This window comes from Rhipicephalus sanguineus, chromosome 4 (assembly GCF_013339695.2).
Source record: "Rhipicephalus sanguineus isolate Rsan-2018 chromosome 4, BIME_Rsan_1.4, whole genome shotgun sequence".
NCBI lineage: Eukaryota > Metazoa > Arthropoda > Arachnida > Ixodida > Ixodidae > Rhipicephalus > Rhipicephalus sanguineus.
Window position 1 is genome coordinate 200088715 of NC_051179.1, and position 22886 is coordinate 200111600.

Here is a 22886-nt window from a genome sequence, read left to right on the forward strand (position 1 = left end):
TGTCTCGGATTCTTGATCAAACATCTCCGAGTGAGAAACTGGCCTTTTTCAATGTTTATTCGTTTTTAAGTGTGGACGACTTCTGCCTCAAATCTATCAACTCGAAAATTTGGTGTTGCGAAGTAGCTCAATACTAGAGGTGTGCGAATATTCGAGTTTCGATATTCGAATTGAATAATACCTAATCGAATAATTCGACAGGACGAATATCTAAAACCCGACAAAGGCCAATGGTGCAGCTTGGTACTGGTGGGGTGGCTAAAACTAACGCTAATGTCGTTATAGTGGGCCTTTCGTTAAAACTTTCACCGATATCCTGGTTCAAAAGCGAGCCCCTGTTTACTTTAAAATAGAATATGTCATTTCCGCGCATAAAAAAAACACATGAGAATACTGTCAAGCCCTTCACTACTTCGCTTCCAAAACAAAGGCACGGACTTCTTGCGTGGTTCGATCGCGCATGCCGCAAGCGCCGTAATCACGTCCCGGCTTAGGCCCGTGAAATCCTTGGCGATTCGCTTCACCTGTGACAATTTGTTCCCGTTGTGCAGTCGCCGCTGCCGCACCGCACCACACGCTCAGAAAATGCCATTGTTCCGGCGCGCAGTTAAAACGCTGCTGTGAACAGGCGCCCGAAGATTTGGGGCCCAGAGCGCCCATGGCGATGAAGCGCAACATTACCGTTGTCAGATGAGCCGTGTCGCGCGACCATAGGGAAAAGACAAATTAGCTACCGTGCCCTCTGGTAGCCGTTAGGAGGTTAAGAGTGGCACTGTGACTGAGACGGCGGCTCTTTCATCAACGTTATAGGAGTGCTGTTTCTTGGACGAGTTGGAAATTCATACTTGGAAGGGTAGCGCTAGTAGACACGGACTAGAGGAAGACACCCGTCTGTGTGTCCGTGTGTCTTCCTCTAGTCCGTGTCTACTAGCGCTACCCTTCCAAGTATTCATCAACATGCTTGCATGAAATAAAGCTGTCACCAAGCTGAAGCGTCCCTGTTTTTCCTTCATCTTGCCGACACTGGCGGCACACGTTTCGTGTAAATATACTATTCTATATTCGATATTTTTCGCCAATATTCGGTACTATTCGATTCGAGATGAAATATCACTGTTTGCACAGCCCTAGTAAATGCCCACTACGCCATTATGCGTCATTCTGTCGAGAAGCGAGGTACCCAGTACGCGTCTCCAAGGCTATATGTGTACATTGTCGATGCTGAGCCCTTTGTTCTAAAAAGACAGGGCGTGCAAACACGGAGACAAGAAAGAAGTCAGGACAACACAAACGCCACAAACGCAATGGCACCACCACGGCGTTTGTGGTGTCCTGACTTCTTTCTTGTGTCCGTGTTTGCACGCCCTGTCTTTTTAGAATGAATACTTACCAACTAGCTCAGCTCTCTGTTATTCTGAGCCCTTCGTAATGGGTGGGAAGCTTTAAGCGACCCACTCGTTACACAGTTCACATTGTGTGACGCCTGCTTGTTATTTTACCCTACCCCGCTACATTACATACGTCGACAAGATTCCTCGCCCGACAAGACGCCTGTTTAGGGTCTTTTTGCAAAGGAGTTTCAAGCAGCGGCGTAGTTCTGTGGTAGGACACTCGAGTTCCGAGCTGCGGGCCCGGGTTCAAATCTATTCCTGATTACTTTCGTTGATGATAATATATGGTATTTAATGGCGCAAGGGCCAATGATGGCCAAAGAGCGCCAGGTCATGGGACAGACGATGTGATCAGTGATGGTGTTTAGTGGCTACTTTCGTGTTATACCGATTCCTATGACAGAGAGATCAGCCATGTTTTTTTTTTCTCACTGTGCAGACGACAGCGGTTACGGACACCGGAGGTGTTTCGCACAAAACTTGCTGTTTTGCATAAAGCTTTCTGTAATATTTCTTTCTGTATGTATTGTGCATTCAAGCAGCATGATTAAAAACGAGCAGTAGTATTTTGTACTGTGGCCAACTGTGTGAAAAACAAGTCTGCCGGATATCAACTTTATCAGTCTTTTTATGATGGCGCACCTTAGTGTAGAGATGTGGTGGCTTCATGCGCAGGTTCTTGTCCTCATTACGCACCTGCCGAGCCGTGTTTGAATCACGCCAAAATGAATATATTGGCGTTCTATATGAGTGCGTAGCACTTTAGAGGCCCGATTTGTCGTCCATCCACAGATCTCGTGTGGCGTGCTCAAAATTCGGGTAGTGGAGCTGCATTTATAACTCAGGATTGAGAACTACACCATTAGCTGTATAGCAAAGAGCTGTATTTGAATTACTTCTTTTAGCAGTTTCATCATTTCGACGTTTCAAACTACCGAGGGAAACAGCGCGAAAGACGAAGGACCAGGCAGAGAAGGACACGTCCTGTCTCTGCCTGGTCCTTCGTCTTTCGCGCTCTTTCCCTCCAATATGTCGTACCAACTGGCCCAAGCAACCACTTTAGATCAAACTACCGAAGGTCTACAAGCTATAAGTATGTTATGAGCAATTTGATGCGAGCTAGTTGGTACAAGTTCATAGTGAAAAAGCAGCGCGACGTAGACACAGACTAGGAATTACACAGGACCGGCGCTGGTCCTGTGTACTTCCTAGTCTGTGTCTACGTCGCGCTGTTTTTTCACTATAAGTGTGATTGTAACTTTTAAGCTGAAATTGCAATTTGTTTTTCTCGAATGTCATGACACACCTTATTAAAGTTTCCCTTCCTTCAAAAGTTCGCATCTTTCATACATTAAGCTTACTAAAGTTGACTTAGGGTTAACAGCGCAAAAATAACACACGTGTTATTTTTGCGTTGTTAACCCAAAGTATGCACAAGCAACTAGCCCAGTCAGCCACTTTACTAAGTTTACAGTTTTTAGGTTCATATGTCACAATTCCTGATGTCATTGTGTATCATCCGAAACGAACGCTTTTCGACCTTGCGCTGCCAGTTGCTATTTTCCTACAGTACAGACTTTTTGGCTAGTTGGTTCGGTAAATTCAATGAAGCCATGGCGCTTAAAGCACAAGGACCAAGGAAGAGAACAGGACGGGCTGGAATAGCACACCTCTGTGTTTCAGCGCTATAGCTTCATCGAATGCTAGCGTCCTGTTTAGCTCAACTGGTAGAGCGACAACCCCGTAAAGGCGCTGGTCCCTGGGTTAGGTCTTTTGTCAGCTAAGAGGCTTGCTTTCTGAGCGATTCACGTGAATTTCCTTGTGTGGTGCAAACTGTCCTTTCGTATTGTTCATTCCGGGTCATTTGCGGTGTATTCTTCAAATGATATGTTATTTGCTCTGGCTCGTGGCATCGCAGTTGGCGCCCTCGATCGACTACAACCGGGCAAGGCTCACCACGAGCGCTGGCTTTCCGGCAGAGTGTGCGCTGATGACGGCGGCCAGCTTGTAGGAGAGCGCCATGTCGAAGCGGAAGTCGCTGTTAGCCGAACACGGGTATCCCAGCACCACGCGCCTCAAGGGCACCGGACGGGCGCTCGCCGGAAACCTGCACGTTGTGTGGGAGAGCAGGCTCTACGTAGGCCGACACTCAAATTCCCCATAAGTTGCTGTGTCATCGCTTTGAAATCCCAGTGTGAAGACGTTTGCGACTTGTGTTCAAGAGAGCAGCAAGGGCCCAAATATGTTGTGCATGAGCAACGAGTGAGAACGGCCATCGCGGTCTCGAGCGCGCTTAGCTTACCATGGAGGAAGCAATAATAAGGCCCCCGCCACGGTGGTCTAGTGGTTATGGCGCTCGACTGCTGACCCGAGGGTCGCGGGATCGAATCCCGGCCGCGGCGGCTTCATTTTCGATGGAGGCGAAAATGTTTGAGGCCCGTGTACTTAGATTTAGGTGCACGTTAAAGAACCCCGGGTGGTCGAAATTTCCGGAGCCCTCCACTACGGCGTCTCTCATAATCATATCTTGGTTTTGGGACGTTAAACCCCAGATATTATTGAAGCAATAATAAGGAGAGGCCCTGACGTCACATTCGTGAAGCCTCCACATCGCAAACACTGGCATATGCTTCCAACGAAGCTAAACATTTCGGGATTTCCGTCGCGTCGTTTGCAAGCGCATGCGCGCATCGCGCGAGTGGCGAAACTTTTGCAGTCGTTTTGTTTTTGTTTTTTTCGCCGTGCAAGCGGCGCAGTAGATTCACGCATGCTGCTCCTTCTGTGTGTTCTTTAGGAAAACTACGAAATGCCCAGCTGTTGCGTATACCCGGTGCAAATTGCGTGCACGGCGGAAAGTACCGGGTGCCGCTTTTCATGTGTACGTATACGTTCGCTTCATTGCTTATCAGTAATGCGTGGTATTTGCATGCGAAGCTCTCGGATGTGCGTTCTGTTGCTCGTTATTCATTGCCTCAACTCAAAACACACGTGAACTTTTGTTTTTGGCGTCTGACACGCCGTACGTGAGATGCGCCGAAGGCATCGTATCGCGTTTTTAGACGCTGTGTCGTTCATACGGAAGAGCAATAAACTTTTTTGTTGTTATTGGACTACGTGATGTATGTATTGTGCGGTGTGCGCTCGCTGCGTGCTAGCAGTTGTGTGCGCACTGGCATCACGAACTTTACGTGTACGATCGCGTAGACAATAACAGCGGTGTCCTCTTTTCGACGTGAAGTTACGTCAACTACTAGGTTGGCACTGCGCCGAATGGCTACTACGCTCATTCCATATATACAAGCGAAGAACCGCTAAGCGGCCAATAGATCGGTAGATCGGGCTCCGACAAAGGAAAAGAAAGGCTTTACGCCCAGAAGAACGCGTATGTCACTGCTAGGTGAGTTCGAATACGATGATGCAAGGGCTGAATGTTTTTGATTACGGCACGTACCGATACTTTCTGTACTGTTGCACAAAAACGTTCTACGAAGAATTTCAGCACGCAGCGCTCGGGCCTGCCACGCACGAACAGCCTGGTAAACGTCTGCTTGCAACATTTTACTGCGTGCGAACCGCACAATACGCGCTAAGTTTACGCCGCGACTACAAATCCGAGCAGAAGCGAACCAGCGCGGAGAGCACATCGCGGGGCGTCTGCTGTTTTGTTTGCCCCATAAATTTGACGTCACTTCAGCCATACCTTTCGCATTGCATTGGGATACGATAGGGCCTCTCCTGAGTTTTCCTTCCTCCATGTAGATTACAACAAAAGTTACTTTTGTTGTAACTGTTTGTTCCACAATGTCGCCATGAAACATCATATATACATATATATATATATATATATATATATATATATATATATATATATATATATATATATATATATATATATATATATATATATATATATATATATATATACCTTTGGCACAGGCGCGGATGCGTTCAGTGAAAGACGCAAGAAATGAAGGTAACAGAATTCCTATCTCATATACGTGTTTCATGACGACGTTCTGGAATAAACAGTTGCAAGTAGCGCTTGTCCTTGTGTACCTTCCTTGTGTGCCGTGCTTTTATTTCGCTAAGTACTTTTTGTCGGCATGCACCAACTAGGCCCCCAAAAAGTCCCGATAAATCACTTAGCTTAGCGTCTTCTGGGCTGTCCTAAAAGCTCTCTAAAGAAAGCTGTCCAAGTTGAGCGGCCGCACTCTCTTAACTTGCACGACGGCCAGCGTCACTTCTTCATCTTGCACCTGTGACTAACGCATGAACCATCAGTGTCGAGAATTGAGTCGTACGTGGGCACACACTGCACAGCGTCCGTCGACACTGCTTCTCGTCAGCAAGGTCGACGCTGCTTGCTTCCATAGCGGCTAATGTTCAGCAGTCGCTCCATAGCACTGGTGAAGAGCTGCGCCTTCACGTTGCGTCGATTTCTCTCTCTTATTATTGCGATAGCGATTACATGGACACTCTCGGCTGCTTTTTACGTCGCCATCATGCCCCGCGTATATATATATACGCCACGAACAAGAATAATTCAGAAATCGTTTTTTTTTTTCCGAAGCGCGGAATCGAACAGGCGACCTCTTGCACCGCATCGCACGGCGTTAGACGGCTAGGCCACGAGCCGTACGTCTTTCAGCATGCTAACGGCGAACTATTTATATACATCACTTACTATAGCGTCCTTTCTTGGTCACCAGCGAGATGGCGCGAGGGGCGCGCTTTAAAGGTCGTCGCCCCGCTTGTTGCGGTGCGCACGCGCCTCATGCCTCGCAAGCAAGGTACACTTTTCTCTACGGGGCGTGGTCGCCTGCGCGCGCGCTTATCTGCAGGGAGGGGAGGGGGGTGAGGGAGGGCGGTTGTACGTCTTGTGCTTTTACCGCGACGTCTGCACTGAAGTTAGAGACCGCACGAAGTTCGTTGAAGCGGCCGCGTTTGCGAAAGGAGAGCGCTGAAGCAAATAAGTAAGAACTGTGACAGTTGTTCACGCTCGTCCTGTGTATACCTGTGCGTTCGTTTGGTGCGTCCTTCTTTATGTTTGAGCAGCGCGCTTTAAATGACGAGCTGTGACGAGCTGTGACGCATGATAGTTCGCGCTCGTACAATGTGTGTTCTTTTAGCGCGTCCTTTGCGCTTGAGCGACGCGCTAGAAATTTCGAGCTGCTTTCCGTTCTTCGCGTTACATTCCAGTTTGTTGCTATCGCATTCATTGCTTCGCTGTTGCGGCGAAACTGTCACTTTTTTAGCGCGTGAATGCCTCGGCTCCTTGGCCTCGGCCTACATTACGTGTCCTATACAGGGATATCTTTCCGTAGGAAACCCGTTTAAAAGCGAGTGTGCTTCGAGGCTTGAACACACTTTGTCAACCTCGGTAAGGAAATGCGCCCGTCTAATCGCCTTCAGCTTCAGTACGTAGTAAGTGAAAACCGTACAAGTTACCAGGCGTCCTGTCGTAAGCGCAAGTGCTGTATGTCCGCATACGCCTAGTCTCTTTGCAACATGGCACGCACAAATGGGTTGGCATGACGCCGACCATACAAGACTGAAAGGACAAGCCAGAGAAATGGCATGCACAGCGCCCTCGCGGCTGGTTCATTCTCCAGCGGTTGCGTGTGCGGCTTGTCTCCTTTGTCATACGTTCTTGTGACTGGTTCATTCTTTCAGCACTATGTACCAAGCGACCCAGACTTGAACCTTACTATCATGTAAGCTGTGTGTGAGAATGCTAATTTGGCTCAAGCCCGCGCACGTGCGAGCGTTGAATCTGCTGCAGGTTGACTAGCGCAACTAATGACGGCGGAGGGAGGCTTGGCGCTGAATAAGGAGACTGCCCCGTGAAAATGAAATGCCAACTCACGAGTAGTGCTTGGAGTCCGGTCCCAACCAGGCGGCCAGCTGCGAGAGCATAAAGAAGCTGTTCAGCGTCGCCCCTCTACATATCCTGCTGTGTTCAGAGCTTGATTTATCAGTGCTCAACACAATAGCCTCACGTCTCTGGCGTTCTCGACGCATCCACACACGCCCACAAAACGCAGGCCGTCATGCCGGCGCAGCAGCTTGGTCCGAGTCAGCACCGCCTCTAGAACGGCGCCCCGGTGGGCCTCCGACACAGTCTGCATCTGCATGCAGAGTCAGTCGTCGTCACATCATTGTGAAAAAGCGTAGCCATTTATTCTTAGGGCTCGGATGCATTTTACCAGCGAGAATAAATGCTGAAAGATGCGCACAGGGCAATCGCTAGGGCTCGTTCTTATTGGCGAATGACGCATGTCGTCTAACGATTGCAACAGGCGACCCACCAGGCGGCGACAAATGCCGTGCCCTTCACCCGCTAAAATCTGCTCAAGTTCAGCAGGAGTAATCTTCCGCTAACTCTGAATGGGGTCCATGTCTGCTTATCAGCTTGCCTCATGTAGGGACACTGCAAGCACGTCAATCAATCAAAACAAAATTTTATTGCACAATAATATGAAAAATGCGTACATACAACTAGACACCATAAAACTTGTAACTCGGCGGGTTGGTTCATATTTGAAGGTGGTAAGCGCAAATAAACAAGACAGAGGAACAGTGAACATGGACAGGCGCTAACTTTTATTTATTGTCAAACTTCGATATATACTCATGATACAGGGATATGCATGAGCACGTTGTCACATCGTCACAATCTAAGCGGCTGCCAAAAAAGCACGAAGAAGGCGCGTTCACTATCAAATAATGATACAGACGTATCGCTAACACAAGCATTCTCTCTAAAAGATATGTAGAAAGGCTCCATCGTTTCACGGGTGCCAGTATCTTTGCTCCTGCCTAATATCTTAATGTTCGCGAAAATCGGTGCACACGTGCAAGCCTGGCAATGCGCAGGTAAATGCGTGTTCCCGTTATTTCTAATTGACAGCACGTGTCCCCTTGCACGGTCGTTCGCGCAGCGCCCGGTTTGGCCCACGTAAGATTTCCCACAGGACAGCGGTATTTCGTACACGACGCCAGTCGCACATCTTGTATACGCCGACGCGTGCTTCTTTCCGCAACCGCCGGGTTTTATCTCACCAGAGGAGATTCTGGGGCAAAGCCCGGCCAGCTTACGCGGGGCGGAAAATAACAACGGCACATCATGCCTGCTCGCTATCTTTTTCGGGTTGTGGGATACGCGATGCATATATGGCGTCACCTCTGGGCGCCTCCTACGTTGCGGGCCAGGGTTCACATTGGAACGGGCTGCTTTAGCAACACGCAGAAGTACCTCTGCGATCGCCGTTACTACCGTGCAATGGTAACCCGCAGCTAACGAGCGCCGAACCTGAACATTAAAGGTAGCTTGCATTGCATGTGGGCAAGATTTCGTGAGAGCACGTCGCAGGCACAGTTTGGCACTCCCCCTCTTTACAAGCTTGGACTGCGCAGAATCATAAGGCAACAGTGCCTTCTCCTCGTGGGAACAATAGCTCCAACATAAATGATCAGCTAAAACGAGACGTAGATCTAAAAACTGCAGCGAGTTGTCAGTGGGTAATTCTTAAGTGAAGGCCAAGCCCTTCCAGCACTGTCTAAAAGTGTTAAGAACAGCATTAACAGACTGGTCTAAGGTCAAGAGCTGCGGCTTCTTCAGAAGAATAAAAAAAATCATCAACATACCTAAAAACTTTAAGAACACAAGTATCGTCAATGTTACTGTATAAACAACGATCAACGTCTGCTAACAAGATATTGCACAAGACAGGCGCCACAGAAGATCCAATGCAGATTCCTTGCTTCTGCAGACATAAACGAAACAAAAGTGGAGCAAAGATAAAATTCCACTAAGGTCATAAAATTATTCAGTGACAACCCAGCAGGATTTTTAAAATCAATAACGCCACTGCTTTCAATACAGTCGCGAACAGAGGCGAACAGCTGTGCTTGAGGTATTGAATAAATTATGTCCTCTGCGTCAATTTAAAAAATAAACTCTGTAGAATTCTCCCCCTGCAAAAACCGCACAACATCCTCCGAACTCTTGGTCGCGAAGGGATCTACAACTGACAGCCCATTAGGTATTTTTTTGCAAGAACTGGCTCACTACATGCTGCCAAAAACCCTTCTCACTCACTATTGTACGCAAAGGCACCTCAGGCTTGTGTGTCTTTGTAGTGAAAAACACTTTGAGTGCGTTGCCTTCACAAGCGCCAATATCTTTGGCCAACCGCAACAGTTGTAGGTCCTTACACATACTCACTGCTTTAGTTTTGACGCGAACAGCACTGCTTTTTACCGGAACAAAATTCTTAGAAATGGCCTTCTTGACCTTATCAGTGACGCCCCCGCACCTAGAACAACAAACCCCCCTCTTTATTTGCTTGAAGAAGGATAAGGTCATTGTCTCTAAAATGCTTCACAACCTGTTCCGCCGGATCCCGGTGCTTGCGGCGGTCTGTCCTATGCACTGTCCTAGACAAAACGTCCAGGCCCTTGGTCCACGATCTTGAGGGCACCTCAAGATCAATATGCAAACAGCGTGCATATTGATCTTGAGGTGCCCTAGTGGCAATCCGTCTATTAAAAGCCAGCAATCCATACGGCGGTACAACCGGTTTATGGCTAAACTTGGGACCCTTCTTGAGTACATGCTCGACGTCTTTAGGGATTTCCCCATCCTCTCCTAAAATCAGTACCCGCGACGCCCCTCTTGCTAGGTCCTCTTTTTAACACGAAAGTGTTTTATGCCGGGGTCCACAAAGACTTCAGTGACGTATTTCCGTCACGGAAATGACGTCGAAAAAATTTCCACGATCAGATGCCAAAGAAAAAAAGTTCCGTCAATGGGCATCGAACCCGCGACCGCTCGGTCCGGAAGAACAGATGCCGGACACGCTATCCGCTGCGCCAGACTCACGGACTCCAAAGACTTTACAAACGCGTCTTTTATATCTACCACTCTCCCGGTCGGCGGGGTGGTGTTGCCCTCTGGGAGCGGTAATGTAATTCGTCATTACTGTGGCTTCCGCGACTAGCACCTGCAACGCGTTACACATCCGTCCCATGCGGCGCGTTTTCAATAGAATTTCAATTTTGTCAATGCCTTAACACACTGTGAGGTGGCGATCTTAGCCCAAGCGTCGTAAAAGCGTCAGCCTTGCTCATAGCATCACGCTAATCCAAACCAAAAATAGCTCTGCGACGCGCGCCTGCCTCACCTGGCTGTAACACCGCGTTCCCCGCTCACGCGCTCGCCCCGAGAAATATCGCGGCTGGGCTGCCGGGGCGGCACGACGCGCTTTGCGTTTGTCCGGCCATGGTGTTCAATCACATTTTAACATGCTGCGGGATGGCGACCAAGTTCTGCGTCCAATATGCGACGCTCTTCTGGCTATCATACCTCGTTCTCTGATTACGCCTTCACCGTTAACTACTACAGCTACCACGAGAGTTTGTTTAATCATTTAACATGGATGTTAGTCGTTGGGATGGAGATGTACCACCACTCATCAAAGTGGGTGCATCCACGTTAAACGGCGCCATAGCTGCCAGACATCAATATACATGGTACAAACTCTCTTATATCAATGTACAGTAAACATTCAGTTACTTCTGTAAGGGCACGCTTTACTTTCGTGTTATTCCGATTCCTATGACGGTTAGGATCAACCATCTTTTTGCGGATCTGGTTAAGCACGCTGCTAAGGTAGGAAGTCCACTAAAATTCAACTGGACGGGCAGCGAAAATCGTTAGTAACGTAATTACACTTCTTCCTTCCAGGGAGGGTCTGTAGTGTAGCACAAGGCATGTAGATAATCCTGAAGAAGCGGATTTGCCTCCAAAGCTCAGAGCGTAGTAGACGGCACGCACGTTTTGAATGTCCCGGAGTCGGCCACGCAATCCCAAACAGCCCCAGAACTTCGGCTGGAATCAGTCCTTTTCTTAAACAGAACGAAATATATCTTGTTCGGCAAGTAGTTGTGACAATGTGGCTCACCAGTAGGTTGAAGGTTGACGAAGGAGAAACATTCAAGAAAGGGCCCGATGTAGTAGAAATATGGTTCAATAAAATTTGTAACTGGGCGAGTTTCTTCATAATTGAAGGTAAAACTGGTAAGCGCAAATAAACAAGACAGGGACGCAGGAAGAATGAACATGGACATAAAAGTTAGTTGAAAGTTAGCGCCTGTCCAAGTTCATTCTTTCTGTGTCCCTGTCTTGTTTATTTGCGCTTACCAGTTTTACCTCCAAACATACAACTAGATATTTGGACCCATAGCCTGAGCGGCCATTGGTGGGTTGAGTACAAAAAGTGTTGTAATAATGAGCAGCTTTGTAAAGAAAAAAAAACAATAACGAAAGTATCACACAACCATACATAAGCGATAAGTCTTGTACATATTCAGAAAAGCGCACTAAAAACATCGTCATCAGCCAGACTGCGCCCGCTGCAGGGCAAGGGCCTCTCCCATGTTCCGCCAATCAACCCGGTCCTGTGCTGGCTGCGGGTACGTTATATAGCCTCAAGCTTCTTAGTCTCATGTGCCCACCGAGCTTTCTGTTTGCCCTTCGCGCGTTTCTTTTCTCTTGGAATCCAGTCTGTTACTCCTAATTGCCAGCTGTTACCTTGCTTACGCGCAATATGCCCTGCCCATTTCTTCTTCTTGCTTCCGACTAGTATGTCCTTAACAGCCGCCTGACCCACTCTGCTCTCTTCTTGTTCCTTATGGTTACATCTATTATTTTCTTTTCTATTGCACGATTCGGTGCCTTCATCGTGAAGAGACACTTCGTATACAGCGTGGCCAGTTTTGCTAATACAATTTGTCCACCGTCTTTCAACAGGTCTGATGTTACCTGATCCACACCAGCGGCTCTTTGCATTCCCTCCAAGGCTTTCTTTACTTCTTCTGTCGTTAATGGTGGGATGTCCGATTTCTTTGGGCTACTACTACCTCTTGCATTATCGTCCTGGTTGTCCTGGCCACTGTACATATCTCTGTAAAACCCCTCACTATCATATCCATATTGTTAGTGACTTTGCCTTTCTTGTCCCTTAGTGCATACATCTCAGTGCCTATGCCCACTTTTCTCCGCTTAGAGGCTTCATGCGTTCTTTAGAGCATGTTCGATTCTGTCCGTTTTGTACCTTTTATGGTCGACTATCTTACGCTTCCTTAATAACTTCCAAAGCTCTGCTGGTTCTACTCTGTTGTTTGTAGTGCTTGAGGCTTTCATGCTTTGACGTTTAAAAATAAGGTTTTTCGTCTGGATAGTGTCCTGTCTAATCGTTGTACCCTGACTTCTACTGCACGCTCCGTAACGATACTCGTCTGATTATCATTCAATGTGGTCGGTTTTCTGGGTTAGAGCCGAGTAACCGTTCTGCAGCGAGATCCAGAACTCCTGTACTTTCCCTCTCAACGCTGACTCATTAATCGACTTCTTGCGCATCCGTTTATGGCATTCCTTCCGCAAGTCTTGGCGAATTCGACATATTATGGGCACTGTATCGTATCTTCCCCACCACTGCCGCATCCTGCACAATGCCAGCGTGGGCGCGAAGTATGAATTCTTAGTTTCGCCATTAGGGCTCCTCCACGTCCACTTGCGGTTCGCCCCTTTTCGGAAGAAGCTATTCAAGATCCTTATATTATTGCGTTCTGATAACTCTACCAATAACTGCCCTCTGGCATTTCTAGAACCAGTGCCATATTCCCCCACTGCCTGGTCTCCAACCTGCTTCTTGCCTATCTTGGCAATAAAGTCACCAGTACGGTATACTGTGTTTTTAACTTACTCGCTGCTGATTCCGCGTCCTCACAGAGGCTTTCAACTAAGTAGACATCATGTCTGGATGTAGGCGCGCAGGCCTGAATCACGTTCATCTTGTACCTCTTATTAAGTTTAGTTTCGATACTTGCCACCCTCTTACTAATGCTATAGTATTCCACTATGTCGCCAGCTATATTTTTATAGATAAAAAGAGCCCCACTCCCTGTTCTCTTCAGACTACTAAGCAACGATCGCATAGGACGTGCCCGATATTTAGCAGTGTATATAGGTCTCATCTGTCCTCCTAACTTCATTGAGCCCTATTACATCCCATTTAACGCTCCTAAAAAGACAGGGCGTGCAAACACGGACACAAGAAAGAAGTCAGGACACCACAAACGCCGACTAACAACTGAAGAGACGCACAACGGCTGAAAAGAAAGAAGGCACGAAAACTTATCTGCGCATCCCCATGCAACAGGCGAACCTATCAATCCGGCACGCGTGGCGGTCTACGTGGAAGATAACTGTTGAGGCATTTGATTTCATCTTTATGCAACTTAATCGACGGTTGGCTCACGCATGCGCTACCACTATCCTCGATATGCCATGCTTCAATCATCAGGCGCGTTTCTTCATTTCTATGACGGTACAACACTGCGCATTCATCGAATTTTGGCGTGCACTTACAATCTCGACAATGTAAAGATAGATTAGAAGGTGAGCCTCCTGTTAGCGATCTCTCATGTTCCAACAATCTCTGGTTAATAATAATAATATCTGGGGTTTAACGTCCCAAAACCACCATATGATTATGAGACACGCCGTAGTGGAGGGCTCCGGAAATTTCGACCACCTGGGGTTCTTTAACGTGCACCTAAATCTAAGTACACGGGCCTCAAACATTTTCGCCTCCACCGAAAATGCAGCCGCCGCGGCCAATCTCTGGTTAATGCATCGGCCCGTTTGTCCTACGTAGAAGGGGCCGCAGCTGAAAGGGACCTTATACACCACACTCGTACGGCAATGAGTGAATTTGTTGGTGTGTTTTACGAAACAAATATCGGTCCGGTTCTTGTCTTTTACTCGCTCATTCTTCCTTTGCACAGCGGCACAAATCTTACCTAGCTTATTGGCAGCCGTGGAAATAACATTAACGCCGTATCTAGTTCCTACTTTCTTTAGCCTGTGAGATACGCAATGAATGTACGGTATACCTACGACACGTTTCTTCCTATCGCTTTCTCTAGTTCCGCGAATATCACTGCTAGAATCGCCTCACTAGATAACGTTCTAGCGTTAAACTTTGCCAAGTTCAGATTCCAATGGCGGCCTACCGGACCCAGATATTCTTATCACCCTCCACTGCCTCGCAGGTCTGACTGCTGCCGTGGTCACTTACATCCCGCTGGCGTCAGTTACATCGCACCCGCTGGGGATCGGCGTGTTTTTCAGTGTAGTAATTGTGTGCACATCATGGACTTACCAGGCACGTGCACAACACTGGCTTTCAAAGGGTAACTTATGCCTTAAAGAGGTCATGAACCACTTTTCCAAGTAATAACCTAATGGCCTCAGTATCGGAGTGTACTGCCTCCCGAATCGATTGCCGCAAAAATTTCTCGAATCCGTCAAGAATCAGCGGAGTTACGGGGGTTTGGCGCACGCTCCCAGCGCTTTCTCTCTTTTCTCGTGCCGACGAGCGCACTGGAAGCTAGACAGGGAGGGATGGCATGGGGGAAAGAAGTTACGCCAGCGCGCGTCATGAAACGCGATCGCTCTCCCGCTGTGATTCGCTTGCGCGAGTGCGGCTACCGTGTACTGAGGAGTGCGGCGCCGGCAAGTGGCGGCACCCCGCGGCAAGAAGCGCATCTGATCCGAACGCCGCTCTCGACTTACGTCGGCTATCGGCCAATAAGCATGCTATGTCTCTTGCGACGTACAGCGGACAGACGCCCCGCCCACCGACGAGAGTGAAAACCGGCCTCTGTTTGAAAAGAGGGTGCCTGGGGAAACGGCAACTTCGCGCTCCGCTTGTGGCCATTACGCGGCGCGCACGACTGTAATATTTGGCAGAGCAGTTCATAGCCGTGTCAGCTTTCCGCAGGATGTGTTTTTTCAATCAGCCCAAGGGGTGCTTCATGACCCCTTTAACATAATGTCAGCACTTACGCTAGAGCCCATATGACGGCATAATCGAAACGAAGTGCACTTTACGGTGCGATGGTGTGAATATCGCAAGCAATTTTCGCTAATATATTCTTCCGGGGTCGAGCAATGCTTCAATATAGCTTGCTGAACCATTGGAGCAAAAATGTTATGTTTATTAGATTGCTATAAAAGCGGAGCCAACACTGAAAACACAGACGTTGACCTGGCATGACGCGTGTATCGTAGGAGTACATATGCAATGTTTATTGCTTTGTTATAAAATTAGATAGAGATAGGCAAGGCGTGCAAACACGGACACAACAAAGAAATCGGGGCACCGCAAGCGCCGACTAACTGAAATATATATGCTTTGCGAAGTAGAGGACGTGCAACACGAAAACTTTTAGGGGCGTAGCTCCTCTTAGTCTAACCTTGTCACGTCTCCGTTGTCCGGCGTATCTCCCGGCAGCCGACAGTAAACGGCAGTATCTATCCGGTGGTGGTGGTTGTGGTTTGCGGCGTGACCACCCTTACTGCGCATACCCTCTCCGCACACCTCCTCTCCACTCCCCCTCACCATTCCCCATGTCCTCTACCCCTCTCCCCTTTCCCTCTCCACTCACCCTCTCCCCTTCCCCATACTTGTCACCCCTCCCCCTCTCCAATACCCCTCTCCCCTTCCCCTCTCCCATAACCAGTCTTAAAGACGGAGGGGGCGTGCACACATGAAGGCTCCCTAAAGACAATGCGCTGCGACAGTACGTGATATGTATCGCCCTCTCCTCTCCAACGCTTCCCCCTCTTTCTCCCCTCCTACGGTCCCCCCCCTATCTTGCCTCGCGGCGCCGACGCAGGCAGCGTCGCGAGGCAGCGTCGCGGCAGCGTCTTCATTGAAAAAACCGACCGCTCGCGCTGCACAACCGTTCACTGACCACCCCGTATATATAGGCACCGGATTTTGACCTCCAAGGTAGTGCGTGTGTGCGATTTCTCCTGTGCGTGATTAAACAATGAAAATTCACAGCGTACATGTAAAATTAAAGTGAGCTGCAAGTCGTCATAACTCTCATCGAACCTTTAGTATAAACGCGCCCGATCTCACGTCGGTGATGATGTACTGGGCAGAATTCACGGAAGATTCACGGTTTACCTATGAACCTCCGCAGCTTCGCCCACTCATCATCATTCACTCGGTGGATATGCTGTGATTTTTTTTATTAATCCGACGTTTCAGCCGGGGACCGGCCTTCATCAGGGAACACGCAATACAGGAATGCGCTCTTTTTAAGTAGACACGTGATATAAGGGGCCCCTAACATGTGATCTATCACTATCACACAGTAATCACTGCAGTAAGGCGAGACGCTGGATTAATAAAAAGTTTTCGTGTTGCACGTCCTCTACTTCGCAAAGCATTGATTCGACAGGATCCAAGGACACTTCCTTCCTCATACTCTACGCCTATAAATCCCGAACGGACGGCGACGAAAACTATGCTGTGGAAATTCCCGAAGACGGCTGTTTCAACTGTCGTTGTAGGGGACTCCCAAACAAAATACCTTTACCAGCACTTCGACCCTGCTCGAGAAGGCACACTCGCCTTCGTCACACAGTGCGGCGCCACCATAGACGACGTACGTGCGTTACTGCACCTCGTACCGCCGTCAACAACAACCCTTATCCTCAGCGTTGGGACTAATGACCTCGCCCGCAACACTGGTCGTGTAGCTTTTCACAAGTACAGAAACCTACTGAACTTCATTCTTTCGCATCGTCCTGAGATACACCGCATACATGCAAGCCTGGTCCTTCCCCGATGTACAAATCGTCGCCGCGGCAGCCGCAACACAGAGATTATACAAACTGCAACCGTGAGGCATGCGATTTGAACCGTCGCCTTCGAGATTTGTGCCGCCATTCTCGCCTTGTGTTTTTTCTGGAGCACGGTTTCGAGTGGTTCCCATCTGCGCATGTCCTCGCTGCTGACGGCCTTCATCCCAGTTTGAGGGCGTTGCGCTGATGGCGAGCCATATCCGACAACTCTGTCTTCGTTACATGAGCAACGTCCCGTCTTGCTTATAGCTCCACCATGCGACCAGCCGTCCCCAGAAGCAAAGGTCTCCCGATCGTGTGTCATCAACGCTGGACCATCAACTAAACGAACCTTCAGGCAGTCAACAGTTCAGCGGATCTCCGAAGCAAGCATCGCTCGACTGCGTACCGTCCGCACAGGAGCAACATCCAAGTGGGCCCTCATCTGTTGGACAGTTTAACAGAACCTCAAAGCAAGCGCACTTGACCCGGTCGTCTGTCACACAAGAGCAACCCATTGGTGATTCTTCCAGCAGGCGTGGAACGACAGGCTGTTCGAATGACCTCTCCCCGACGCCGCCACCACAAAAAAGGTCTGACAGTGTTCCTGCTTCGCACCCATATGAGCTTAGAAGTGCCAATTCTTGCAAAGTCTCTAAGAATTGACTAGCATCCCAATCGACAGATGTTTCAAACTATTCGCGTTTTTGCAAAATCAGGAAAGTGATTGAAAAACGCATCCGTCACGATCTCCACGCGTTCACACTTAGCACCTATGTAACTGCTTCGACAGTACCTAAGGGGCTTCGACTTTAGTTGAAATCAGCCGCTTCCCAAATGTCAGGCCACAACAACGACAAGTGGAATGCTATCTTAACAAATGCTTCGCTAGACATAACACGTGTCGTTATCGACCATTACAGAGAGCGTACCAAAGCATTAGTTAACACTGAACGGCAGCTACGCGCCTCGCACCCCATGAGCCCTTCGGAAATCAGTGCCCTAAATGAATGCGAACGAAGTAAAAAAGCTGAAATCCATTCAACTAAAGCTAAGAAGTTGCTCCGAGATAAAATACTTCCTGATACAGCTGTTACACAGAAGCCACCATTCTGTAATGGAAATAGCGGCTTCTAATGGTACAGAAATACACCAGTCCACTAACGCTGTCAATATATCTGATGTCGTTCTCTCTGAGCCTGAATTAGCTGTCCTCGCTCGAGGTTTGAACTTCTGTCCCGCAACAGGCAGTTATAACGAGTTCCAGTTGATTAAGGATTTAGATAATTTTGCGCGAAACCTACGGCTAAGAGAATTCTTTCATGAACTGCCATCGTTTTCTAACATGCAATCCCGCGAACACTGAACTCCTCCTGCACAACGTGACAAATTTCTTGATCTGTATATTTCAGTGGTACAGGGCGACATTCTAGAGGCCTACAAGGAACGCACGTCATTTAAGCATAACCTGTCCATTTCCGAAAAGGATGCCTTTCATGCAATACAAGGCCGCAACGACCTAATTATGAAGCCGGCCGATAAGGGTGGAGCTGTTGTGATTATGAATGAGTCTGCTTGTACTGCCGAAATTAAGAGACAGCTAAATGACGAACATTTCTACAAGCGCCTTGATAACGATCCGACGGAGCGGTTCAAGGAAGTTGTTTCTAATAGTATAAAGGACCTCGTCAAGGACGACAAAATCAGTGAGAAGGCAATACGGTCATTAATCCCCCTCAGTCCAATCCCCGGGCGATTTTATATCCTGCCAAAAATACATAGAGCAAATAATCCGGGTCGCCCTATTGTGTCCGCTATCGGCATCGTCACTGAACCACTTTCTAGCTACGTTGATAATCTCATTAAATATATTCCGCCCACTTTCAACTGATAACTGCAAGACACGAATCACTTCTTGCTCGATATCATTAACCTCGATGTACCATCTGGTTCCTTACTTGTAACACTGGATGTGGCCTCGCTTTATACGAACGTCCCACATATCAACGGCATTCAAGCAGTATTGCAGGCTTATGAAGATAAGGTTTCTAACAAAACAGTGGATAGCGCTACACTGGCGCTGTTACTAGAACACATCTTAACGGTAAACAATTTTGAATTTGATGGCGCGCATTATGTGCAGGTTAGTGGGACTTCTATGGGTACGAAAATAGGACCAAGTTATGCAAAGATTTTTATGGGCCAGCTCGAAGACAAATTCCTAGATACTTGCAAACTCAAACCACTTCATTATAGGCGGTACACTGATGATGTATTTCTGATGTGGCACCATGGGGAGAGGGAACTTTTGTCATTCATTGCAGACTTGAACAGTGCTCATCCAGCCATCTCTTTCTCAGAATCATACTCAGAATCATCCATTTTCTTGACGTCACGGTTACGATACGAGCTAATAAACTCACGACTAAACTCTTTAGGAAACCCACGGATTGGCAATCCTACCTGCATTTCGAAAGCTCTCATCCAAAGCACTGCAAAACGGGGATCCCATACGGTCAAGCCCTACGTTTTAAAAAGATATGTTCCGCAGATTCCGACTTCACCGAAAGCTGCACCAAACTTCGGGAGGCGCTGAAGAAACAAAAATATCCACCCCAAATTATTGACGATGCTATTAAACGGGCTGACAGTGTTGACCGCAAAGAACTTTTTGTTCGAAAGAAAAACGCTGCGCACTCAAACACTAACCTGGTTTTAGCACACTCCGCATCGGCACCAAACATAAGCAGCATTCTTCAGAAATCATCACAACTTATTATTGCAGAGCAATCACCTTAAAAATATCTTTCCTGATCCCCCGTGTGTGGTATATCGTAGATCGAAGGACATACGCGACTTACTAACATCGTCCAAAATTACCCCCGCAACTCATCCTTTTTGTCATCCTTGCCACAAGCCCTGTTACAAGGTATGCAGCCACATGAGTAACAGAAGTTATGTTAAGAGCACAGCTTCAAACTTTCATCTGAAGATAAAAGGAGATATTGACTGTGGCAAAAGCAACGGTGTGTACATGCTTGAATGCTCTGTGTGCAAACTTCAGTATATCGGGCAAACTGAAACAGCCTTTAGACTGCGTTTCAATAACCATCAGTCACATGCGATAAGCCTACCTATGTACCTCTTTCCAAGCACGTTAATATTCCTGGCCACTCTTTCGATAAACTCACAGCAACTATACTGGAATCCGGTTTCCCTTCGCACCATGATAGAGAAATTCGCGAGTCATTCCTTAGCCACAAGTTCAACGCTGTCTCATCTGGCATAAATGAAAATCCAGGCAAGCTGACCTTTCTTTCGGCGCGGAACTAAGCTCTAGTATCATCACAATCTAATATTAATCACTGTATACACAGATGTTTGCTGCACGCTTTCGTAGCATCGCTTTTCTTTGCTTTTTGTTGTCGATGGTCGCACCCCTTCAATTGTTTAGTGACGCATCTTGTCGTGTTCAAGCGCTTTTTCTTTCTTTCTCTTTTTTTCCTATATGCGTTTGCAGAATTGTATTTTTGTTTGTGGATCTTGTTGCGGTTTTCAAATTATTAGTCACGCAATCTGTTTCATGGAAGCGCCTATTCTTCAGATACGTTTGCACGCCTTTGCGATGAACTGTTGTCACCATGCATAACTCGCCTCACTGCAGTGATTACTGTGTGATAGTGATAGATCACATGTTAGGGGCCCCTTATATCACGTATCTACGTCAAAACAGCCCATTTCTGTATTGTGTGTTCCCTGATGAAGGCCGGTCCCCGGCTGAAACGTCGGATTAATAAAACGTTGTCGTGTTGCACGTCCTCTACTTCGCAAAGCATTGATTCGACTGGATCCAAGGACACTTCCTTCCTCATATATATATATATATATATATATATATATTACGACGTCGCAGTCGTAACGAGGTTTATTTGGCCGCGACGTCGAGAGTGAACAAGCGCCACGGCCACGATGATCAAGAGCACACACCTGAAGACGATGATGATGAAAGGCAAACGCGTGATGATGATTACAATACCACAGAGATGAGGAAGAAGTGCATAATAGATGCCTACACTAATTCCCCCACGTGGAAGCGGCCAGCCTGGCCGCTGCAAGTCAAGGCGACGAGGAACGTCTCCTGAAGTGCTTCATCCGAGAAACGTGAACAATCTCAGTACTGCGGTAACGGCGATCAGTAGAAACCAAGTGGTGTCACGCGATAGTTAACAGGAGAACTCTGCTCCAAAGCTATGTATGGGCCGATAAACCGAGGCTGGAACTTGTCACACAGACCAGGTGTGCGAAGTGGTGTCAAAAGCAGCACCTCGTCACCAGGTCGGAAGGAGATAACGCGATGAGATGTGTCGTAAAGGAGCTTCCTGGCTTGTTGCTTGGCTTCTGTGTTCATGCGAGCGCGCTGGCGACACTGCGCAAGTCTCGAAATATATTCTTCGCAAGGAGTCGGGGATGAATGGCCATTGCAGGTGAAGAAAGAAACGTCGAGAAAAAATGTAGGCGAACGCCCGTAAACGAGATAAAATGGTGAGTAGCCGGTTGTGCGTTGAACGGCCGTGTTGTACGCGAAAGTTAGAAATGGTAGTAGTCTATCCCGGTTTTTGTGGTCTGCTTGAATGTAGACAGCGATCATATTGTCACGTGGTTGTGACGTCGACGAAGACAGCAGTCGGCGTTTGCAGAATGAAACTGTTTATTTGGGCCGAACTTGTGGCCGGGAAAGTGAGAACTAGAACTACAGCAATACACGCTGTACAATGATAGCGGCGAACAGGGCGTCGTCCGTCGAAAAACTGACAAGCGGTCAAGCGCGTCGGCTTTTATACAGGCGCTATGGAACTTTCCAGCAATATCGCTGATGGCGGCGTTATCTCTCGACAAAGCTGGAACATTCGCGTGCGGCGCGCAATCTTAACAAAACGATCTTCAATGATCGGGAAGCTTCGTGAACAATGTGGCGCGGTTTGCGCTGAGCGTTGCTGACAGTCTTCGGGGGTGTAGCTTCAACTCATGAAACATAAGACACGCGGCAATGCCCCCATCTGAAAAAGCATCGTCCCGATGCTTAAAAACAGAACATGATTACATGCAATACTAAAGAAAACTAATAAAGGAAACAAACATTAGAGTCCTCTGGTGCGTTAACGTGCATAGTACGGTTTAAGGCGCACCACATGCACGACCTCGGGTCGAGCTCGGCGCCTCTGAGAGTTCGTGATGCCGTCGGGGACAACCTCGTAGTCGAGTTCGCCGAGACGTCGAAGTACCCTGTATGGTCCGAAGTATCGACGCAGAAGCTTCTCGCTCAGTCCGCGTCGTCGTATTGGTGTCCAGACCCAGACACGGTCGCCGGGCTGGTACTCCACGAAGCGTCGTCGAAGATTGTAGCGACGGCTGTCGATGTTCTGCTGGGTCTTGATGCGCAGGCGGGCGAGCTGTCGATCTTCTTCGGCACGTTGGAAGTAAGCGGCGGCGTCGAGATTTTCTTCGTCGGTGACGTTCGGTAGCATGGCGTCGAGCGTCGTCGCCGGGCTCCTTCCGTAGACCAACTTGTACGGCGTCATCTGCGTTGTTTCTTGGACGGCCGTGTTGTAGGCGAAGGTCACGTACGGAAGGACGGCGTCCCACGTCTTGTGCTCAACGTCGACGTACATGGCCAGCATGTCGGCGATGGTCTTATTTAGACGTTCGGTGAGGCCATTAGTCTGTGGGTGGTAGGCGGTGGTGCGGCGGTGGCTCGTCTCGCTGTATTTGAAGATCGCCTGAGTTAAGTC

The 22886-nt window shown here is 48.2% G+C and overlaps 1 protein-coding gene across 1 annotated transcript in view; it reads right to left on the minus strand.

Annotated features, from left to right (window-relative positions):
* LOC119391978 (probable ATP-dependent DNA helicase HFM1) overlaps positions 1–22886 on the minus strand; it is a 395854-nt gene that overhangs the window by 54109 nt on the left and 318859 nt on the right. Inside the window, exons 7-9 of the mRNA XM_049415461.1 lie at positions 7391–7519; positions 7258–7295; positions 3348–3498 (exon numbers count right to left, since the gene is read on the minus strand). Of these exons, the coding sequence (XP_049271418.1) occupies positions 3348–3498; positions 7258–7295; positions 7391–7519 (318 nt within the window). The remainder of the gene's footprint in view (positions 1–3347; positions 3499–7257; positions 7296–7390; positions 7520–22886) is intronic.